General features: G+C 37.1%; 1 protein-coding gene across 2 annotated transcripts in view; it reads right to left on the bottom strand.

Annotated features, from left to right (window-relative positions):
- Positions 1-3,135: 3,135 nt before the first annotated feature.
- The window catches only part of LOC127120418 (soyasapogenol B glucuronide galactosyltransferase), a 43,408-nt gene continuing 21,284 nt past the window's right edge, over positions 3,136-25,259 (bottom strand). Inside the window, exon 2 of one of the 2 annotated variants that reach the window (XM_051050843.1) lies at positions 3,136-4,598. In XM_051050843.1, coding sequence (XP_050906800.1) covers positions 3,298-4,598 — 1,301 coding nt within the window. In that variant the 3' untranslated portion in view covers positions 3,136-3,297. Of the gene's footprint in view, positions 4,943-25,259 lie in introns of those variants that run through there. The other variant, XM_051050842.1, reaches the window with a different exon arrangement.

Below are 25,259 nucleotides of genomic sequence, written 5' to 3'. Positions count from 1 at the left end.
GCGGTTCTTTGCTTAGTTGCAAACTCATGGATATGGGTGATCTCTATAACCTTGTCAATCATCTCAGATGCGTACTTGAGGCCTGGTCCACTCTCTTTATACACAAAAATTCAACTAATTTTGCATATAGGTTAGTTGTTTTGTTAGTTTATAGACAAATATGAGCCATCCATTGACTTGCTTTAACTTCATTGAAATAATGTCGTCACCATGTGGGTGTGTCGATTTCAAATGGTAGCATGGAATTTTCACCATAAACCATCTTGATTGGCGTGTTATTAATGGTGTAGTGGGACATCATAGGATACGATCACAAAGCCTTTGTAGAAATTATATTTAAATATAGAGCATGCGCCTTGGGCAAAAAAAATCAAATTACTTAAAGTCAAAATGAGAGAAAATGCCTTTTGTATGATTTCAGTTGGGGCGTGATAAATACCTTTTGCATGTGGTGTCTTGATTCCCTTGCTTCAAGTCGATCTTCCTGTTTACTAGTAAGTACTTCATGCTCAAATAGAGCATTGATAAAACTAATTCCAAACAATTGAATATGGACCATCCAATAATAATTTTGTAAGATGAGGGAGTGTCAATGACTAAATATCTGACTTTGATCATTCACACATTCTCTCCCAATGTGAATACTTTCTTCAAGGTGATGTAACCCTTCACTATTACCTATTCACTTGAGAAACTTACTAGGGAACCTTTGAATGATTGCAGGTCTTTTGGCTCTAGGCTTAATCTCTCAAAGGCGTCCCAATACCAATCATTGGTTGATCTCCTAGGATCTACTAAAACTAGTTTCACCTTCAGTGATTTAATTTCACAGTAATCACCATAGGATCATCTTTATGGGCAAATATCCCTGAAGCATATTCATAGAAGAATATGATCTCAAGTTTTATGGTTGATCTTAGTATATGAGGCAAATTTTCAACAATTATGACTTGGTACGCATATTTGCTTCGGGAAGAACTAGACTCTCTGCCACTGACAAAACCTTCGGCGATGGTATTGAGTGTATAGAAAACTAAGATGTCTTCTTTTTTTTCCTGTCTAGTTCTTTATCTTTCCTAGATCAGGGGCTTATGGTTTTCTCTCACCCTTTAGTGGGTGTCTTTCCCCTGCCTATTGAGAATTCCCTTGGACATATTTCTTCAAATGACCCTTTTGGATAAGGGGTTCCATATCCCTTTTCAATTGGTGACACTCATCTACGCAATGAACTTTAACCTTATAATATATATACCACTTAATGGGATGAGGCATGATATTGAGAAGTGTGTAGTTGTCCATCGACCTCGCAATGCATTTAAACACAACTATATCGTAGATGGGTGAAACATTATGATTGTGACATTGGTGATATGAGAATTCGGCCCCAATGTATTATCTAGCATAATGGGGTTTCTTTTTTGCCTGCTCTATTTTCCCTTGATGTAGCATTCTACTCGCGCCATGATCACAACCATGTATGTGGTGTGATTCTGAGCGAGATACTTGTTAAAGTTTCTTGCTTTCAAACTATTCTGAAATGCTTCCACAAACATTACCTAGTTTGGTGTACCGCCATTATTGTTTCCTTATTGAGTCAGGTGAGTTACTCCCTCAGAGACTTAGAGCACCCCTGACTAAACATGTTGGTTGTTGAAGCCTTTTCGTACTTACTCGTCAAAAACTGGTGGATTAGTTTCTTTGTGAGGTCTGGATATCTAGTCAGTGAGAGGCGTGAGAGGTCCATATACCACATCTTATATACTTCTTTGAAAGTAATGAACATGAGCTTTCATTTCAGGGAATAACTGACGCCAATTATTTCCATATGAGTAATGATGATAACAATGTGCTCCTAGGGAAATATTTTTCCATCAAACATAACCAATGATGGAGGCTTAAAGTTCCCCGACATGTGAGCGTCGCATATTTCATAAGAGATATGATAGGGGTCTAAGATCTCAAGAGTAACTGAAACTTAAAAAAAGTAAAGTCACATCAGCAACGTTTGCTGCTTCGCCTTTTTTTGTGACTAAGGATTGACGTCAGAGATTAAAACCAAATAAAATTTCACATTTGAAAACTTTTTTATAAATGGACGAAATGACTATTTAAGCCTAGATATAAATGATATTATATATGATATCTTTTAAGATTGGAGACATGGTTGATGTTGCTGTAGATAGAATAAGTATAAGAGAATGATCACATTCATTATTGTCTAAGTTTTGGAGAGAATGTTAATAATTTGATTGACAATACTTAAATAAATAAACTGTTGATATAAAGTTTTCTTATTAGATCTATCAACCAATCAAGGTTCATTCAGACACAAAAAATTCAATCAAACATTACATCATTTCATTCAAACACAAAAATCCAATCAAACATTACATCAATATTAGTGTTTACAAGAACTATAATATAATTTATTAATAAATAATTATATCAATTCATAATTACTCATCCAGTTTCATAAAAAGTGTTTCATTTATATTTTTTATATGTTTCAAAATAAATATATTTTTAAAATACAAAGGAGAGTAATTAATTAAATATAATAGTTCATTATTTTCGTAAACACACTTACCTTACACTGTTTTCCTGTCATGCCCCACTTCTAAAAAAAAAATCCATAGTTGTCCTACTTTGAAAAAAAAGTCACAAGATACCCAATTTGAAGAGGGAGTTCGGCCATTGAATGACCGAGATACCCTGCATTTTTTCTTGCATGGGGCCTCGACTAATGAAAGGAAGAGGATATTGATAAAGTAATATATACATAAAATATATATATATATATATATATATATATATATATATATATATATATATATATATATATATATATATATATATATATATATATATATAGATAGATAGATAGATAGATAGATAGATAGATAGATAGATAGATAGATAGATAGATAGATAGAGAGAGAGAGAGACTCCTCGGTCATTCAATGACCAAACTCCTTCTTTACTTAATCTCGCTTCATGTCCTCAATCGATGAATGGACGAGCGTGTTTAGAAAAATGGACAATTGAATAAAAAATTTCAATTTAGAATATTTTAGAATTTAATTTTCAAAAAAGAAACATCGAGGTTAAAAAAAACCTACCTTATTAACCAAAATCTCACCAATTAATCCTTATTTATTACCTTATTCTAGTTCCCAACATATTACGTTTTCTTCCGTATTTGAGCTCAAATTAACATCACTACATGGGATCAACAAAAGAAAGAAAAACATCAATTAAAGAAAAGAAAAAAAGTGACTTTTAGAGAAATCTCAAAGGCTAAACCCTAGCAAGTTTAATTTCTTTAAGCTCCTTAATCAATTCCACCATATTATTATAAGAAGAACCACCAACTTGAACAGCTTTCTTTGCTTCAACACTCAACTTTTTAACTCTTTTCCTCATAGCAACTTCTTCTTCACCACCTTCCATCATCAACCTAATAGCATTCCCAATCTCTTCCCTTTTCACAACCTCACTCCCAAACTCATTCCAATTCCTCCATTCTTTAGCCCCAACAGGAACACCAATTTTCAACACATCAACCACAAGCTTCTCATTGAAAAAATGTTCTGCAAACAAAGGCCATGTCACTGTTGGTAACCCAACATTCACACTTTCAACAACAGTGTTCCAACCACAATGACTCACCAACCCTCCAATTGCAGGGTTCTCAAGTATCAACAACTGTGGTGCCCAACCCCAAATCAAATACCCTTTACCATTTTCCTTAACCTTCTTCTCAAACTCCTCAAGAAAATCATCACTTTCTCCATTTCCTTCGTTTTTCCTAACAACCCAAATGAAATCATGACCTGAATCTTCAAGCGCATGTGCAATTTCAACTAGTTGTTCATAAGGAAACTTGTTCATACTCCCAAAACTCACATATAAAACAGAGCACTCTGTTTTTGAATTCAACCATTTCAACCACCCTTCTTGTTCTTCTTTCTTTTCACTCTCTTCTTCTTTTGAATACCCTCTTGCAGCTTTATCTGAATCATCTTGATTAGCCCATAAAGAAACAGGTCCAAGTCCCCAACTTTTAGTTCCCATAACCTTTTTATAATGATCATAATAATCACTTTCAAGTTCATAGAAACTATTGAAAACAGAACCAAAACTTTTTCTCTCTGACTCCTTAATAATTTTCATCAACTCTGTATATTGATTCGGAGATCGAAGCCAATCTGGTATCTGCAAACGTGTCATCTCCAATTCATCAGGTAAACCCGGTAAAACGAATTTCTCAGTATCAGACTCCATTTTCAAATGGGGTGTAAATAGTTCCACAGAATGCACAGCAGAGCGAGCAAGATAGCTTGCCCCATGAAACATAATCCTAGGAAAGCCGAGTTTTGTAGCAACATCTGCTGTCCAAGGAAAGAACATGTCGGTGACAATGAAATCTGGTTGTAGTGTTTCGAATAGGCTTTCGATTTCGGGTTGGAGAAGGAAAAGACCCATGTAGACTTTTGGGGTCATTTCTTTTGGCGTGTTGACACTGAAAGACTCTATTCCTACAGGAAGACCAACTTTGGCAGCTGGGAATTCTATGATGTGGGTTCTAATGGATCGACCTCTAGATGAATCGAGGTCGATGGAGTTCTGGAAAATGGTGGAGTTGTGTTTTGTGGAGACTATGGTTACGTCTACGCCATGAAGAGCAAAGAGTCTTGCCATGTCTACGAGAGGAATTATGTGACTTGTTGAGAGAAAAGGAAGGAAAATTGATTTCAACTTTGGTTCATTTTGATTCTCCATGGTGATGGTCATGGTGATTTTAGGACACACTTTGTAGTGTTTTTGGTTGTTTGTTTATATAAGAGGAGTTGTGGTGGTGATGAGATGCAGTGATTTAAAACTCTTGAAATTTTAGTTTAATTAAGGAAAATTGGTTTTCTGCATGCACCTCGTGGAGCAGTTCCGCTTACATTGTCGAAGATTATTAACCTGATAGGAGTATTTAATAGTTCAATCGTGGGACACGAGGGCTTATTTTTTAAAGATTATTTCATTTTTCTTCTTAGTAGATTTAACGTTTGGTCATTTTTTTAATATTATATATCCGCTGGTGACGACAACTCGTGTGCATGTGGAGAGAAGCGTTAAAAAATAGAAAATTAAATTTGAATTAATATTTTAATCTCATGATATATATATATATATATATATATATATATATATATATATATATATATATATATATATATATATATATATATATATATATATATATATATAATTGAAATGCACTGACAGTGTAAAAATATTTTACACTGTCAGTTAATTACAACTATTGATTTGTTAGTGAAGTTTTTTTTATAATCACTGTAAGACCTCAATTTTGACCCTAAGATCCCTTATGACATCATAACATTGCATTTGCATTGCCTCAAGGATCATAGCATCTTGGCTCCTTTTCTTTGGGTGAGATCCCTTGAGATTTGGTTTGAGATCACCAAGCATGCTTGAATTGTATATTATTGCTTTTCTCATTTTATTTACTAACCAAAAGTACAAAAATATGTCACTAACATCTTTTGTTTGTAGCTTTAGCAGTCACAAGGTCCAAAGCTTCTAGGAGGTCCCATGTGCATTGATTTGGTCCAAGGAGAGATGAAAGCAAGCATGGCAATGGTTCCCAAAGCTCTCATCCATCAAATATGCCTCCCAAGTATCTCAATTCATCATTTTGATCAAAGCAAATCAAGGGGCTTGAGACTTGTTTCCCAAGGAAACCCTAATTCATCTGTTCATCAATTGTGCCTTGCTCATGAAGCAACCTCAACCCATGATCAAATACAATCAAGGGAAGTTTCTTTAATTCATCATTTCATGCATATTTGAACTTATATGAGTGCCCTCAATCATCAATTCATCAAGATACGAGGTTTGAACTTGAGAAGTTGATCAGTCAATTCATCTGACTATTTTGAAATACACTGAGACCTAACTTTTTATGTATTTGTCAAATGGAGATTACCCCAAGAGAAAAAATGTTCTTAAGAACCATATGAACAACTTTCATGTTCATCAAAAATTGATTTGAAGCTTGGAAGGTCATCATCCATTCCAAGACATTATAGGTCATTTTGACTGAGACCCTAATTTTGGGTCAACTTCCCAAGGACATAACTCCTTCATTTTTCATGATTTTTAGGTGGGATCAAATGCATTGTAAAGCTTAAGATGTCTACTTCAAATTTTATGTTGAGAAAAATTTCAAAATCTTAAAATAAATACATGTGATAATGCAAAACATTATAGGTCACTTTGGACCAAAGGCATTGAAATGTGAAAAAGTCCAACTTCAAGTGCCCATAACTTCTTTATCAAAAATCCAAATGATGCAAAATTTAAGTCCAAATTGATTGTCTTGAAAAGGTATACAACTTTTATGTTGAAGATTTTGTCATTTGGATCTTGCATAATTGAGACAGAAGGGCTTGAACTTTGGCCATTTTTGAAAATCTCACATGTACATGTTTTGCACCCTACACTTCATGACCACTTTTCATCAATTTCCAAGGCTCAAATAGAGTTTTGATCAACATAAAAAATGATCCTCATGCAAAAAGCTTTCCAACCATTACTCATGAGGTAGTGTTTCTATTTTGGACATGGCATTTTCGAAGACTTGAACATAATGGCACATTTTGGAAAAATCATTTAAATTTGCATTGCATGAGATGTTTATGCACAATTTGCACGTCCAGTTTGCTTCTATCATGCATCAGCTGCCAAATCCAAGTGGAATTGGGCCCTCCATGCGCCTGTACAGGCCCATGCATGGAGGCCCTTTCCATTCATGCAATGGAATGATCATGCATTTCAGCTTGCCTTGCCTATAAATACAATGCTATTTCTCTTCATTTCACTAACCTGAAGGCGCCCTAAATGCTGTGCAATTGAAACCTCACCCTCACACCAAAGGAAATCTCTCATTTTTTCTCTCAATTTTCAGATCTGAATTTTGATTTCCTCGATTGATTTTCAAATCTTAAAGTTCCTTAGCCTTCTTCTCCTTGATCCATAGAGTGAACTGCAAGCATTCATAGCAAGGAATTGTGACTCTAAGCTCTGCAAATCAGAGGTTTACCTCAGCTTTTAATTTCTTCGAATCTACTCATATATTGGTTATTTCTTGTTGTTGTTGTGTGATCTGAAGTCCTCTGCATAGAGGCAACATTCTTGAGCTTTTAATTTTCAAAATCCATTAAGTTCATTTGAACACCACAGATTTTCCATCTCTGATTTCTCTCAATGTAGAAACTTAGAGTGGATTTGGTTGGTACAAGGGTGATGTACATCACCCCAGCTTTCGATTGGTGTCTGGATCGTAGCATTTGGTTAACTTTTTTTCTCTGCAACTTTTGAGCTTGGCCGGAAGTTGGCCGGAGAAGACGGTGGCGCTGGCCACCGTCTGGTCTCCAGATTAGATTTGGGTCTTCCATTTCATTTTCCAGATCTAATCTCATGCGTTCATGGTTATGACTTATTTAATGGCATGGTGCGCTTCAGTTGACCAAGGAACATGGTAGGCGCGCGCGTGTGGACCTCATGATTTTCCATCTCAATTAATGAGCTCAGATCAAACGCTCCACATTTTTCCAATTATTTTAAATTCTGATTTTATTTTCTTTTATTTCTTTTAATTCCATTTCATTTTAAAAATTCATAACTCCTTCATTATTGGTCCAAAAAATATGAGACCAATTGCATTTTTCTCCTTTTAATTTCTAGTTTCTAAAAATGATTTTTAATATTTTTTATTTTATCATTTGATATTTTTTGAGAATTTTCTCTTTTCTACTTATTTTTAATTCATTTTAAATAGTTTTTGATATCCAAAAAATACAAAAATATTTTTCCAACCTATTTGAATGATGATAGATCTATGAAAAATATTCTCATCAATTTATTAATTGATTTGAGATTTATTTGAAATTTTAATTCAATTAGGTTATTTTTATGCATTTTTAATTGATTTAAAATAGTTTCTGACTTCTAAAAATGTTGAAATTTTTTGTCAAACTTTGTTTGACCTTGTTGAACTTGGGATAATTCACTTGGACTTTTCAAAGTTGATTTGAAGTGAATTTGAAGTTTGACCTTTCTTTATTATTTTAATTCAAGTTTTATTTTAATATTGAAAAATACCAAAAATATTTTACTTATTTCTTGACTTCTAATCTTTATTTTGCTTATGTTTTCTATTGTTTGACCTTGATCTTCTCTATCTTTGGTCAATGCTTGTTGATTATCTCATTCCATTTCCATTAATGTACTTTAATATTCATCGTCTTCTTCTTCTTCTTCTTCTTCTTTTCTTTTTGATCAATGAGTTAAAGATTGGTGGTTAGCCTTGATACATGGAGGTTTAACCTTCCTTGATTCAAATCTAATTCATCTTGATCATGGATCAAGTGAACGACTTTGCATTAAGGATAGGTTGCTTCCTAATCATGCAAAGAACCTAAATCAATACAAGATCATTTCTCATCTTCTTTTTGGCATGGCAAGTTGTAGGAGTTTGGTTCACTAATTAAAATCTCTAACTTGTGTTGTTGCCTACATTATTATTGACCGACCTCAGATAGTTGTGACTTCTACATAAGTCCAATTACGATTGCTTAACATAGCGCTAAATTGCCTTATGGCACACTAACTCTAACACTAACTATTAACCATTCACATTTAATTCTTGCTTTTTACATTTATGCAATTTACTATTCTTGTACATATTATTCATTTGCTTTTGCTCTTTCCTCACTTGATCACATGTTTATGTTAATGCAATTTTCCTTTTGCTCACTTGAGCACATAATTGTGTATATATTATTGTGCTTGTGTTTTGTTGATTGTTGTGGACCAAATGCAAAAAATGGACAAATGGACTTAGTTTCTAGGACATTCCCTATGCAAAAATGGAGTAAAAAGGCCTTAAATGTTGAAGATGGATTAGAAGGACCAAATCTCTAAACTCTCTCTTGTCCATTCTTGATTTACTTCATAGAACTCTTTGATGTGTGTTCTTTTGTGCTAGGGGAATCTTATTTGAGCCAAATTGAAGAACCATTGCCATGTTCATCCAAAGAGAGAGATCTAAGAGCCATTGGGGATCTTCTAAGAGATTGTTTGATTATGTTGATTGCTTGAGCTTACACTTATTTTGCTTGCATATTCCAGAGGATGGGAGCTACTTGGATCATCAATATGATCTCAAGAGAGGAACTCCATTTGTGGTCTTGTTTCTTATCCTTCATCTCTTGTATGATTAGGACTTTAGCCATTCTTCTTCTTCCCTCCACTCTAACCTAAGCCAAAACTTTTGTGCAAACATTTAACGCTTGTTTTCAAACATTAGAAACCTAAGCATTATGCTTTTGATTTTCAAACTTTCTTTTCATAACACTTATTTTGAATTGAATCTTTAAGTCAACTTTGACCATATTTTGTAAATACTTTTCATTGGTAAATATAACCTATTCAAATACTTTTGTGGTTTAAATGGCCACTTCTTATCAAAAACTTTTCATAACCATTAGCTATTAGGTTTGAGTTATCCTTGAGGTAGATGTAATACTCACCTATATCCTTAGTGATGGACAATGAGTCTTCCATGCTTATTATAGGGTTAACCCCTCACTAGCATGTTGAAGCTATCCTCACATGGTGGACTTGTGGTTTTAGGTTGAGTTTTCTCCCTTGGATAACAAAAGACCTTAAGGCTTTTGGACCAATCAATTCACCAACTTGTTTTGAGATTTTTACCCCGAACTTCGAGGTTTTGATCCTAATCTTTTTTAAGATGGTACGTAGGCAATGGGTTTACCCATTCAAACACAAAATTGTAAATAACTTGTATATTCTCTTATCATCTCTTCAATCATGTTTGCACAAATAAATTTTCACAAAATACCAACCTTACAACAAGTGTGAAAAGGGCTCCCTAGGAGTACCTAGGATGTTTTGGGTGCTTAACACCTTCCCATTGCATAACCAACCCCCTTACCCCGATCTCTGACATTTTTACTAGTTTTTGATTCGATAAAACTTTTAGGTTTTTATTTGCTTTCTAACCATTCCTTTGGATAAATAGAAGTGCGGTGGTGACTCGACTTGTATGGTATACCTTGGATTTAGTCAATATGTCTAATGGTAACGAATACCCCACTACAGAAAAGTGGCGACTCTGCTGGGGAAATTTGCCTAGTGGGTTTTGCCTACTTTTCATATTTGTTGTATTGTATATTATTTTGTGACATATTTTTGTGCAATTTGGGATTACTGTATTGTCTGTAATGATTGAATTGCTTGAATATTAATTCCTTGTATGCTTGGTGATCTTTGTGAGATGAGTTCTATACCCGAACTCGAGTGCACTTAGGATAGGAGAATGGCATAGTCTTGTTGACTTGTGTGGAGTTATTCCTTAGCAAGTTGACTTGCAAGCCCATTCACTTGGTGGAGGTCATGTTGGGATCAATAATGTCACACGAGTAGTCGTGGTTAGGCATTACTCTTTCCAATATAGACCTTAGAAGCCAAGGACCTTAGTTTACCAAGCCCATCTTGGCCTATTTTTAGGACGTAGTGCGAAAGTCGTTCAAATGTAAGATTTGATACGATTGTTACGCAATACTACACTCATAAGAGTCTCTCTTGAGAATATTTTTGGAATACGAGTAGTCGTTTATCCGATAATATCCGAAAGATGGGATGATGACTATGGGAACCTCTTGTAGAACATGTTTGGCAGGTTTAAACCCTAGTACACTCCCTTTGGGTGGTTCTTAACCGAGACTCCATGCTCGTGACTTGCAACAAACCCTTGATTCGTGGTTGATCCGTTCTTGTATCCTTAATATCAATGGAACTTGGGTGTTGATAAGGTGTAAACCATAATCCACCAAAATGGATGATTGATATTAAGGATGACAGGATCCATCCCATGACCTTTGTTTGGTGTGTTTTGCTTGATCCTTGAGTGTGATTGTTGCATCCATGCACCCATTTGCATCCATATCATCAATAATGAGAAAATTTTCAAGGAACTTGTAAGACCCCAATTTTGCCTCTAAGATCCCTCATGGCATCATAACATTGCATTTGCAAAGCCTCAAGGATCATAAGCATTTGGGTTCCCTTTGCCTTTGGGTGGGACCTCTTGTGAGTGGTTTGAGATCACCAAGCATGCTTGAATTGGATATCATTGCTTTTCTTATTTTGTTTACTAACCAAAAGCACAAAAATATGTCACTAACATCTTTTGTTTGTAGCTTGAGCAATCACAAGGTCAAAAGCCTTTAGGAGATCATAAGTGCAGAGATATGGCCAAGTGAAGAGGATAGCAAGCATGGTAATGGTTCCCAAAGCTCTCCTTCATCAAATATGCCTCCCTAGCATCTCAATTCATCATTTTGATCAAAGCAAGTCAAAGGGTTTGAGGTTTGTTCCCCAAGGAAACCCTAGCTCATCAGATCATCCACAATGCCTTGCTCTTGAAGCAACCTCAACCCATGGTCAAATACAATCAAGGGAAGTTCTTTAATTCTTCATTTCATGCATATTTGAACTTATTTGAGTATCCTCCATCATCAATTCATCAGGATATGAGTTGTAGACTTGAGAAGTTGATCAGTCAATTCATCTGACTATTTTGAAATGCACTGAGACCTAATTTTTTAAGTGTTGGTCAAATGGAGATGATCCTAAAAGAAATAATGTTATTAAGGACAATATGAACAACTTTCATGTTCATCAAAAATTGATTTGAAGCTTGTAAGGTCATCATCCATTCCAAGATATTATAGGTCATTTTGACTGAAACCCTAATTTTGGGTCAACTTCCTAAGGACATAACTAAACAATTTTTTATGATTTTGAGGTGAGATCAAAAGCATTGGAAAGATTAAGATGTCTAATTCAAATGTTATGTTGAACAAAATTTCAAAATCTCAAATTAAATACATGTGATAATGCAAAACATTATAGGTCATTTTGGACCAAAAGCATTGAAAGGCAAAAAAGTCCAACTTCAAGTGCCCAGAACTCTTTCATCAAAAATCGAAATGATGAAAATTTTAAGTCCATCTTGATTGTCTTGAAAAGATCTACAACTTTGATGTTGGAGGTTTTCTCATTTGGGGCTTGCATCATCAAAACAGAAGGGCTTGAACATTGGCCAAATTTAGAAACTTTGCCTTTACATGTTTTACACCTTGCACTTTAAACTCAAAATTCACCAATTTCCACACCTCAAATGGATTTTTTCCCAACATAACAATTGTTCCTTACATCAAAACCTTTCCAACCATTACTCACATGCTCATGTTTGGATTTGGCCAATGGCATTTTCGAAGAGGAGAAGTTTTAGGCATGATTATGCATAACATGTTGAAACTCATTATACAAGATTGTGCATTGCCAATTCCACGACCATTTCAATTCAATTATGCTTAAGGGTGCATTTGGCATTGAATTTGGGCCTTTTGCATGATCATGCAAGCCCATGCAATGAATATCCAATTCCATGCACACGACTTTGATCACACTTACCTTGCCTTTCCATCTATAAATAAGAGCCTCACTCCATTCAAATTCCATCCATGAATCAACCTGAAGTGCTGCAGAAATCAAAACCGAGCCACACCTAAAGAAACTATTCCAATTTTCTTCATTTTCTCAGATCTGAAATTCAACTAAATCAGGTTGAATTTCTAGATCTAAAGTTCCTAGACCTCTCTCTCACACTCCATTGATCTTCTGTTTGGTCAAAGGAAGCAAGGAAGCAAGTTCAAATCTCCAGAACTCAAGGTTGTTCTTCAACTGGTTTTCTCTTCGAAACTCACCATTTATTGACCTATTTGCTTGGATATTGTGTTGGTTGAAGTCCTCTCAATAGAGGCATCATTACTGTGCATTTAATTTTTGAAATTAATCAAGTTCATGATGAACACCATCATGCTTCCATCTCTGATTTCTCCATTTATAGGAATCTAGAATGGAAGTGAGTGGTATAGGAGTGATGTACATCACTTCCTCTTTCGATTGATTCCTGGATCGCGTGTTTTGGCGCACATTTGCTCTTCTGCAAATTTGAGCTCTCACCAGAGCTAGCCGGAGAAGACGGTGGCGCTGGCCACCGTCTGGTCTCCAAATCCAATCGTGGTCGTCCATTCTTATTTCCAGATCTAATCCTGGCCCTTGCTTCTTATGACTTTTAATAATTGTTAGTGTTACGCGTGGACTGAAGCCTACCATGAGCGCGCGCTTCTGGAGCGTTTGATCAGCCACGTCAATTAATGAGGCTTGATCAGACGCTCCTTGTTTTTTTGAATTTCTTATTTTCTGATTTATTTTCTTTTATTTCCATTATTTTCAAAAATTAATATCTTCTTCATTTTAATTCCAAAAAATATGGGACCAATTGCATTCTTCTCCAAATAATTTCTAGTTTCTAATTTTGATTTTTAATATTTTTTATTTTGTCATTTGGTATTTTTTGTGAATTTTCTCTTTTCTGGTTATTTTAAATTCATTTTAAAATATTGAGAGCAGGCTACTATTGGTTGACAATGGAGTCTGACTGCTGCAAATATGTGAAGAAATGTCATAAGTGTCAGATTTATGCGGATAAGATTCATATTCCCCCGACACTTTTGAATGTGATTTCATCACCATGGCCTTTCTCCATGTGGGGAATTGACATGATTGGCATGATAGAGCCAAAAGCGTCCAATGGACACAGATTTATTCTTGTAGCAATTGATTACATCACCAAGTGGGTTGAAGCCGCATCATATGCAAACATGACCAGGAAGGTGGTCGTGAAGTTTATCAAGAATCAACTCATATGTCGATATGGTGTGCCAGATAAGATCATTACTGATAATGAATCTAACTTGAAAAACAAAATGATGAAACGGATGTGTAGTGAGTTCAAGATTGCGCATCATAACTCTTCTCCCTACAGACCCAAGATGAATGGGGTTGTTGAAGCTGCTAATAAGAATATCAAGAAGATTATCCAAAAGATGGTTGTCACGTACAAAGATTGGCATGAGATGTTGCCATTTGCTTTACATGGATATTGTACATCTGTCCGCACTTCAACAGGGGCAACCCCTTTCTCTCTTGTTTATGGCATGGAGGATGTACTCCCAGTAGAGGTGGAGATCCCATCAATGAGAGTCTTGATGGAAGCCAAGTTGACTGATGCTGAATGGGTTCAGAGTCGTTATGACTGGCTGAATTTGATAGAAGAAAAGAGATTGACTGCTATGTGTCATGGTCAATTATATCAGCAAAGGATGAAGAAAGCCTTTGATAAAAAGGTCAAGCCTCGTGTGTTCCAAGAAGGTGACCTTGTGCTCAAGAAAGTCTTGTCTTTCGCGCCCGATTCCAGGGGCAAGTGGACTCCAAACTATGAAGGTCCATATGTTGTTAAGAGAGCCTTTTCAGGTGGTGCTTTGATACTTACAACTATGGATGGGGAGGATTTCACTCGTCCTGTGAATTCAGATGCAGTCAAGAAATACTTCGCCTAAAATAAAAACAGAATAGCTCGCTAAGTTGAAAACCCGAAAGGGCGGCTTAGGCAAAAATGAGCGCCTCGGTGGATTGAAAACCCGAAAGGGCGGTCCAGGCAAAAGTTAGAGACATGAAAAAAAAATGAATATATATATCCCGCTAGATTGAGTGCCTCATCTTGGGGCAATCTAGGCAAAAATTAGGGATTTGGCAAGTAACTGCATCCTGACAAGGCTTTGTTCTACAACTGTCATCCGTCAGAAATTCTTGCTCATTCGTCATCAACCAAAGCTTTAAATACATCGGATTCAGAATTGGTGGAGAAATGGTCATTATGTTCAATGTATCCCTTTTCCAATAGATATCACCAATTTCAAATTTGTAAAGATCTATGGAGTCTTGCCATTTGCAGACTACCATTCCATCAAATAAATTCGAGCCTTTATCCAATTATTTGCATTCTTATTTATTTCTATCCAACAAATGTTTTACATGTTTTAATTGAAAAAAAATATCATTGTTTTGAATAATCGAATTTTTCATAACTTGTTTTTAAACAAAGTGAGCATTCACAATGACATAAGGATACCTAAGAGATCTTCAGTGCTCTCCCAAGGATGGTATGATCCCAACCAGGGTAAGACATTTGTTCATATTCCTGGCATGATTGTATCTTCTTCCTGTAGCACCTCAAATTTGCACCTCCCATTTTGTACATTCATTTTCATGATTAGGTCATTAACATTACATTGTCCACTGCATAGCATTGCATTGTCCATTGCCCAAGTGCAAGTCATCAGTCAAGACTGATCAGGAGATCCAGTTGTACAAGCAAGCAAGTGCATTTCCTATTGAAGCAAAGCCCTATGGTTGGTTCATTGAGTTCATATGACCTAGGGATCATTTTGAAGTGGTTTGGCCAAAGATTGGATGATCAAAGCTCAACAGTCAAGCTGAATTTCATCTGAAACCCTAGAAAGTCAACTGTGCATGAAATCATGGATTTGAAGGTGGGAGATGGTTTGAAAGGCCTCATTCATGTCCATACAAGTCTCATTTGACATTTCAAAGATCAAGATTGAAGAATTTGAGGTCAGATGAAAAGTTTCCAAAAATAGTAAGTGACCTGTAATTTCAAATTGCCAAAAATGGAAAGGTCTTCTCCTCAAGTTTACATCAGCAAGCAAGCTTCAAATGAAATTTTGTCCAACATGAAAGTTTAAGATCTTGCTCTCACCTTTCCAAAAAGTCCAAGAATATCCATTTCTCATGTGTGGTTGGGAAATTATGATCAAATCATTGTCAATGGGTTTTGAACTTCAAGCTTGCATAACTTTTGCACCAAATGGTCAAATCATGTGGCTCTTTTTGCAACATTTCACTCTTGATATGCTCTATCATAATCATGCATCACATTTCATCAAATCTCATCACAAAAATATTGCATTTTTCACTTGAACTTAATTTGAATTTTGGAGGGAAATCTCCAATTTAAAAAATATGCATTGCCATTACATTTTTCCATTGGCATTTGATTCAAAATGACATTTGAGGTGCATTTCAAGCTAGCACGAGCACTGTTCCATTGGCATGTGAGCATAAGGGTGATTTTGGCAATTTGCATAAACCATTCCATTTCACTAATCCTTGGGTTTTTGGTTAAACATGACTAACAAGTTTGATTAGCAGGTGGTATTTAAACATAATCCTAACAGAAAATCATAATAACAACTTCAGAATTTCAGATCTAAACTTTGCATCTCAATTTTCTCTCAACTTTTCCATCGAGTTTCTTCATATCTTTTGCATGCTTCTTGTTTTATTCATCATTTCTAAGCATAACTGAAGAAGATTGAAGCAAGATCTTGTGGAACTCTTGAAGAATCGTGACTGTTGAAGCATTGCATCTCCCATGGCAGTTGAAGATTCCAGTCGTATTGTAACACCCTTCTAAATACCCCAAAATATTTAATTAAAATAATAACATATCAATCAGAGTAATTATGCCCCGAAGGGTGTCACACAATCATTTCACAACAATTATCAAAATATCCTGTCATGCTCATTTATTAAATCAAAATAAGACTCTTTTGCATAATTCGCAGCGGGTACAAAACATCGACATTCAAATCATGTACTACATTACATGTAAAGTTGAATCAACAACTAAATTAAAACATAGTCAAACATTCTCTCCCGATGTTACATCTACCAGAGCATGACCCACTAAGGACGACACTAGACTCCATAGCACTAGCTTCTACTCAACTCACTGCTCGTTACCTGAAAAATAGATGTAAGGGTGAGTTTCTCAATCAATATAATAAGCATTATACAACATTATGTAATGTTAAGTAAATACGCATTTGTTCACCCTAACCAGACTACACACTCAGCAACGGCAGTACCAACTCAACATCATACCCAACAATAACATATATCATATGTATAATCTCAAACCATACTCAATCATCAACAACACAACACATAATAACCATATAATACTGGAATACATCCATTCATATTATATGCCATACATTCATTATGCAATGAGACTCAACATATGCGGTACCGACTATTCTTGAACATACAGTTCAAGCTCACCGATCAACTCCAGATACGGCTACTAAGCTCACTAGTCCCACTCATTTGAGATCTAATGACTCACTCACTAATTCCTCACCATGGGAATTAGCTACAGCCCCAAAGGCTAGACTATGCACACTAATTATCTAGTATGCAAACATCAACAACAATTCCATAACAATTCACTCACTAATTCCTCACCATGGGAATTAGCTACAGCCCCACAGGCTATGCCATGCATGCTAATCATCTAGCAAATGCAGCATCAACAACAATCCACAATGGACCTGTGCTCACACTCTAAGCCATACAACAGTCCATTCACAATTACATGCATAATATATACATTCCCAACAACATGCATATCATCATACATCATCAATATTTTATCACATAAGCATATCAGATCATGCCAAACAACAACCACAGTATTAGTACACTCTACTAATACCTATACTACTCAAAGCCACGGGAAATGATCCCTAATATGTAATACATCAGCTGAATTGCAACACTCAGCCTAAACAACCAAAAACTGCACAACAACAGCACAGAAAATTCACAATTCTGCCAATACGCGTATTGCCTATGCCCATACGCGTATTGCCCACGCCTGACCAAATCCATACGCGTATTGGCCATTCCCATACGCGTATGCTACGCGTATCACTTCCCCATACGCGTACCACCAGAGACCATTTCACGTTCAAAATTTCATCTTCCTCATCCATACGCGTATTGCCTAGTGCCATACGCGTACCAGCCATCTCATACGCGTATTGCCTAGTGCCATACGCGTATGACCAGAAACCAGAACTCTCAGATCTGCAATGGCTTTCTCTGCTACGAGATCTACTCAAACCAACCTTCCACAGTCCAATTTCTACACAGAAATCATTCATATTTTCAACACAATTCGTATCTTATTCGATTACACAAAATTTGACACTTTTACATCTAATTCCTACGGATTCTTTCTCAATTATACCCCAATTTCGTTCATCCAAAGAGTTCACAATTCATCATGCATCAATCTAGTCAGAGGCAAAACAATGGTTATCACTACCCAGTACATATTATCACATAATGCCCTTTAACCGATGATAACCCCCCTTACCTGAGTTAATCCAGCAATCTCTGATCTCCAAGCTTTTCCTCTTCTCTTGCTCTGCCTTTTTGCCCTTTTTCCACTTTCAACCGCTTCTCTGTGTTCTCCTTTTCACGTGCAACCCTTTTTACCAAAAATGGGACTTTTTATTATTCCAACTTATTTTATTCCAAATAAATAATTATCCCAATAATTATTATTCCAAAATAATAATAATAATAATTCAATTATCTAATTAAATTAATAAACATATTATTAACTTAATTTAAATAATTATTATATTATTATCGGGGTGTTACACGTATCAAGCACTACTGAGCTGTTCTTCCTCATTCATTCATCTTCCTTATCACTGGAGATCATCTGTTTCACCTTGCCAGGACTTGAGAAGCACGATTCCAACTCTGCATCATCATTGAGGTCAGTTTTCGATTGCTCTAATTCTTGAAATAATCATGTGCATCTTGTAGATCCTTTAACACTGGTTATGCTGAACTTTAGATCTCTTAAAACCATGCAGTATTGAAGTAGTTATCATGATTTGAAGTTTGGTTGTTAAAACTTGTTCTGCTCGATTTGATTGATATAGCTTGATTTAGATGAAATTGATGTTGGATGTGTGATGTATGTTGAGAGAGGATTCCATCGATATACGTTTCATGAATTTTGGTGAACATTTGTTCTTGATGATGAAGAACACGATGAATATGTGATGAATGTTAGGTTTTCTGATTCCAGATCGTGTTTTGATCTTGCTTGGCCGAGTTTGCATGAGTTTTGTTGTTTCTTGTCCATGTACTGGTCCAAGTGTTGGCTTATGATTGGCCAGCGTTTCAATTAAATGAAACGCGGCGTTTAGCTTGGCGCTCAATTCAAATGCAAGCGTGGTTCGATTCCGGCTCCAAGCATTTCCAACATTTTGCTTTGCATATTATTTCCAATTTATCTCACATGTTCATGCTTTTTGTTTCATGTTTTTTAATTTTCCTCTTCATTAAAAAATTTATAACTCAAAAAATAATGATCCAAATCACATGAAATTTTTTGCACAATGTCCCTTGTAATGTCTACTATTTTATGATGATTTTTCCAGAATTTGTGCTCGGTTGGATTTTAAAATGGCCTAGGGTTTGTCCATGATTATGTCTTCTTGCACCTTGCTTGCTATTTTGATTGTGAAATGATGATGGTTGATCCAATGCTTCTGAAAATTTACATGCTTAATCTAGACACTTTGAAGTTTGTCTTGGCTTTGGTTTGAGTCATTTATCATGTTTGGGTTCTGTTTTATGCTTGCTTGAAGTTGGTGTATGATTATGTGCCCTCATTGAGCTTGTTTTGCCTTGCCTTGACTTAGGGATTTTATTTGACATGCTTCCATTTGTCCAAATGACTTGAATTTTGGTATGTAGATCATGTGATGAATGCTGTTTAGCCATGATTTTTCTTGGGATTTATTGAATTGTTTTTGAGTTGATGTGGATTGATTCATTCTGTTTGGTTCTATGAGCTTTGAACTTGCATGCTTTGCACTAAATGCTTTATGAAATGAAATTGGTTGATGATATGGATATGATACCACTTGGATGTTGTTTTTATTTGATTAAACTTGATTCTTACCAATTTTCATGTTCTGTTTTGGATTATTGCTCCCTCTTTGACCCTAGGCCTTGTCCTAGTGGTTAGCCTCTCACATTTGAGCTTTGTTTCAGGTTAAAAAGCACAATTGCCATGCTTGATGAGGTTCACTCATTTGGAGTTGATCCATTGCTTGTTGATGACTAACTTTGAGTTTGTTTTGTAGGCTTTGAGACTTAAGCCTAGGCCTTGTGGCTTGCACCTTTGTGCATTGATGCTTGTTTGTCTGTTTATGTACAGTTGTCTGTTGACTTGTAACTGTCTGTTTGACTTTTGTTTGAATTGTATACTGATTATGTTGGATTGTTTTCAGGTACCTTAGTTGCTATAGTTCCTTTGTGAACTTTCTTTTTCTTTGCTTGATAGCTTGAGCATTGAGGTATAATGTCTCTAACTCCATGTAGTTTGGAAGACCTGGCCTGTTACTTGGCCAGGCACCTGTCTGAAGTCCTCCTTAAGAGGCAATGCTTGTGATTGTTTATTTTTGTCCCCAAGCAGGAAAAGACCTTTGATAAGGCAATTGGCAGATAAAAGAGATGTGCAATCCATCTCCTGCTATTCTGTTGAGTCATCCCTTTGCTCACACACCTTGTGTTGATGCATTGTGGATATTAACCCAAGATCCTTGTACAGTTGTGTCAGTCATATGTGTAGAAGGGTTCCCACTTTCTGAACCCACACATTCTTTTGTCTAAAGCTCTCCCAGGCCAGGGATAAGAGCTGTGAAGTCTTATCTTCACTTCCCATTTCATCTGCTTCACCCTAACTCTCAATGTTAGGGTTAAGAGCTAACATCACCCGATTCCAGATGGCTTGTGTTTCACAGCCTAACCCTTGTGTGAGCCCACTTTGTGTGTATATAGTGTGTGTTATTTGTGTGATCGTTTGCTGTGCCTGTGCTATTTAGGATAGCTTGCTCCCTGTGCAAGTTAGCTAGAAACCTTAACTTAGGGATGATATGCATGATAACATCTAGGCTCGAGTCGTAGTCTCCCTAGTTGTGTCTCCCTCTGTTATCTGGTTAGGCTAGTCCTTTGTCCCTGCGTAAGGGAACTACGTCGCCCTGATCCTCATACCAGATGAGGTACGTAGGCAGGAGATGAGCTGATCTCTCCGGGCGCCCTTTTTGTTTTGTCTTTGTGTGTGTTAGGAGATGGATGTAAGACCAGCGATTGGCATTCCGTATCCTCTTGTTGTGTGCTTGGAGTACGATGTAAGTCCAGCGATTGGCATTTGGTTTCCAGTGTGCATGTGTTTGGTTCGGAGTCTGATGTAAGTCCAGCGATTGGCATTCGGTTTCCAGGTTTGCCTATTTTTGTGTGGAGTTTGACGTAAGTCCAGCGATTGGCAGTCGATTTCCTGTGTTGTTTTTCTTTGCGTGCGTTAGCTGAGCTACGAGTGCTCTGATTCTTCTTTAGTCCAAGAAGATACGTATGCATAGGATGCGACATCCTAGCAAGCGCGTTTCCCCCTGTCCCGAACTACGTCGACTCTGATGTCTGTGCCTGACAGACTAAGTAGGCCCAGGATGCGATATCCTGCCGAGTTAGTTTCTTTTGTTTTCCTGTGTCTCTTTCAGCCAGTGTATGTTTGTGTTTGTGAGCAGTTTTAGCAACCTTTATCCTTCCTTTTGTGCGTGGATCCCGTCGAGTACGACGGATGCGTAGGGGTGCTAATACCTTCCCTTCGCATAACCGACTCCCGATCCCATCTCTCTTTGGTCGCGAGACCATGTCTTTTCCAGGTTTATTTCGAGTGTTTCCTTTCCCTCTTTTGGGATAAATAACGCACGGTGGTGGCTCTGTTGCTTTGTTTTCCCGCCGGTTTTTCGCGTAATGTGACACTTCCTCCTGAGCCTTTTGAGGTTTTTCTACTAAGCAAAGTTTTTGGTAATATATTCACCACTTTTCCCTTCAGCAAAGTAGCGACCTTTCCTCCTCAGCAGATGTGACCTTTGGTAGTATGGTATTTGGTGGTTGTTCCCCAGATTTCCTTTACTTCCTCAGATAAATTCCCCAGTAGAGTTGCTTACGCGGCAGATTTTTTTTTTGTATAATAACTCTTGTCCCCAGCTGGAATGACTGATGTTCATCCCCCTGCAGGGATCTTTGCTTCCTGGTATCTCTGGCCCTCATCAGATTGGATAATCTCCGATGAACCTGGTTTTCTCTCTTGAGATGTAGTACCGGATGTTTGTGTACTTATTCTTTGGAGCTGTTTGTGTTAGAAATGTCTGTTTGTCAGCATTCATCATACATAAACCACGCATGAGTGCATATATTTTCAAACATGCAGATATGCATGATTACATTCTTTGCCATGTATCTTTGTTTGTTATCCCCTGCTAGTTGGTAATACATTTCCCAAGCAGATGTCGGTGTCTGATCCCTCAATATAGAGTCAGCCCCTTAAGCAGAAAGTGTTTATCTTTCCTTCCATATTCCCCACCGAGTTATATCCTCGTGGATGATGGTTGTTTCTGTTTTCTTCCCAACACATATATTGGGATGGGATTTCCTATTGAGTTATATCCTCACTGGGATGAGTTTTGGTTCAGCTTGCCTCTTTAGTTTGATTCTAGATTGGCCTTTTGTGACTGTTTCTTGCGCTTCCATGCAGTATAAATGAATAATTGCCCAGTAATTAGTAATCATTCATCTTATCCCCGGCGGAGTCTGTGGTTTTCTACCCTTATACTGGTAGTTGTAAACCCTATTTTCATCCCCTTGCAGATTTAACCTTTTGTTCATCCTAATCGATGACGGTTACTCTTCCGTGGTTTTCTACCCAGTATCCAGTTGTCGCATTACGCGAAAAACCGGCGGGAAACAAGAACAACAGAGCCGCCACCGTGCATTATTTATCCCAAAAGAGGGAAAGGAAACGCTCAGAGTAAACCTGGAAAAGACATGGTCTCACGACCAAAGAGAATGGGATCGGGAGTCGGTTATGCGAAGGGAAGGTATTAGCACCCCTACGCATCCGTCGTACTCGACGGGATCCACGCACAAAAGGAAGGAAAATGGTTGCTAAAACACTGCTCAAACACAAACAAACACTGGCTGAAAGAGACACAAGAAAACAAACAAGACTGACTCGGCAGGATATCGCATCCTGGGCCTACTTAGTCTATCAAGCATAGACATCAGAGTCGAAGTAGTTCGGACTGGGGGAAAACATGCTCGCTAGGATGTCGCATCCTATGCATACGTATCTTCTTGGACTAAGAAGAATCAGAGCATTCGTAGCTCGGCTAACGCACGCCAAACAAAACCACACAAACACGGGCAAACATGGAACCCTAATGCCAATCGCTGGACTTATATCATCTTCCGAACCAAACACACCCACACTGGAACCCGAATGCCAATCGCTGGACTTACATCAGCTTCCAAGCACACAACAAGAGGATACGGAATGCCAATCGCTGGGCTTACATCCATCTCCTAGCACACACAAAGGAGACAACACAAAAAGACAAAAGGTTGCCCGGAGAGATCAGCTCAATCTCCTGCCTACGTACCTCATCTGGTATGAGGATCAGGGCGACGTAGTTCCCCTACGCAGGGATAAAGGACTAGCCTAACCAGATAACAGAGGGAGACACAACTAGGGAGACTACGACTCGAGCCTAGAGGTTATCATGCAAATAATCGCTAAGTCAAGGTTGCTATCTAACTTGCACAGGAAGCAAGCTAACCCTAACATGACTTGCACAGGGAGCAAGCCAAACTAACCCTAACTTGCACTGGAAGCAAGCTAAACTAAAAAAGCACAAACACACAAGCACAAATAGCACACACTATATGCAATCAGTTGGCTCAATCAAGGTTAGGTTTTAGTCGAGGGGTCATATCAACCTCGACAAACAAACCACTGTAACAGGGTAATGTTAGCTCTTAACCCTAACATTGAGAGTTAGGGTGAAGCAGATGAAATGGTGAGTGAAGATGAGACTTCACAGCTCTTATCCCTGGCCTGGGAGAGCTTAAGACAAGAATGTGTGGGTTCAGAAAGTGGGAACCCTTCTACACTTATGACTGACACAATGTACAATGATCTTGGGTTAGTATCTGCAATGCATCAACACAGTGGTGTGAGCAAAGCAGATGACACACAGAATAGCAGGGGATGGATTACACATCCCTTGTATCTGCCAATGCCTCTTCACTTAGGAGGTCTTTGAATATATACAAGGACAAAAGTGAACAAACACAAACATTGCCTCTTAAGGAGGACTTCAGACAGGTGCCTGGCCAAGTAACAGGCCAGGTCTTCCAGACTACATGGAGTTAGGATGTTATACCTCAATGCTCAAGCTATCAAGCAAATCAAGAGCTAGTTCACAAGGGAACTATAGCAACTAAAGTACCTGAAAACAATCCAAGATAATCAGTACTCAACTCAAACAGAAATCAAACAGCAAAGGTCAACAGTTAACTGTACAACTGTACACAAGCAAACAACAGTCAATGCACAAAGGTGCAAGCCAAGGCACAAGGTACAAGTCTCAAACCCTACAAAATAAACCAAAGTTAGTCATCAACAATCAATAGGTCAACTCCAATTGAGTAAGCATCATTAAGCATGGCAATTGTGCTCTTTGACCTGAAACAAAACTCAAATGTGAGAGCACAAACCACTAGTACAAGACTAGGGTCAAAATAGGATCAATGAACCAAAACAGAACATGAAACTTATCAAAAATCAATATCAATCAAATAAGAATCAAATCCAAGTGGTCTCATGTTCACATCATTCACCATTATCATTTCATGAGGCAAAGAGTACAAAACATGCAATTTGAAGCTCATACAACCAAACAGAAAGATTCAATTCAAATCAACTCACAAACAATTCAATAAATCCCCCAAAAAATCATGGTCAAACAGCATTCATAACATGATCTACACACCAAATTTCAAGTCATTTGGACCAAGGGAAGCAAGGAAATTAAATTCATCAAGTCAACACAAGTTCAAACAAACTCATACAAGGCATCTAATCATGTATCAACTTCAAGCAATCATAAAACAGAGACCAAGCATGATAAATGAATGAAATCAAAGCCATGGCAAACTTCAAGATGTCTATAATACACATGTCAAATTTCAAGTCCATCCAATAAACCACAAGAATTTCCTAAATCACATAAAATCATGACTCACAAATGGTCCACAATTGGTCAAACAGGGGAGAAATTATCAAACAAATAGGAAATGCATTCAAAAATTCCAGGAAAGTTCACAAGCATTCCCAACATTCATAAGTATCAACATGCAAAAATCCAGATTATTTTGAGTTCATATGGCATGGTAACAAAAATCAAGAAGTTGGACAAGAATGGTGTGACACAAATTGTCACACCTCT

This window comes from Lathyrus oleraceus, chromosome 2 (genome assembly GCF_024323335.1).
Source record: "Lathyrus oleraceus cultivar Zhongwan6 chromosome 2, CAAS_Psat_ZW6_1.0, whole genome shotgun sequence".
Taxonomy (NCBI): Eukaryota; Viridiplantae; Streptophyta; class Magnoliopsida; order Fabales; family Fabaceae; genus Lathyrus; species Lathyrus oleraceus.
The sequence above is the reverse complement of the archived record's forward strand: the minus strand, read 5'-3'. Positions and strand labels throughout refer to the sequence as shown.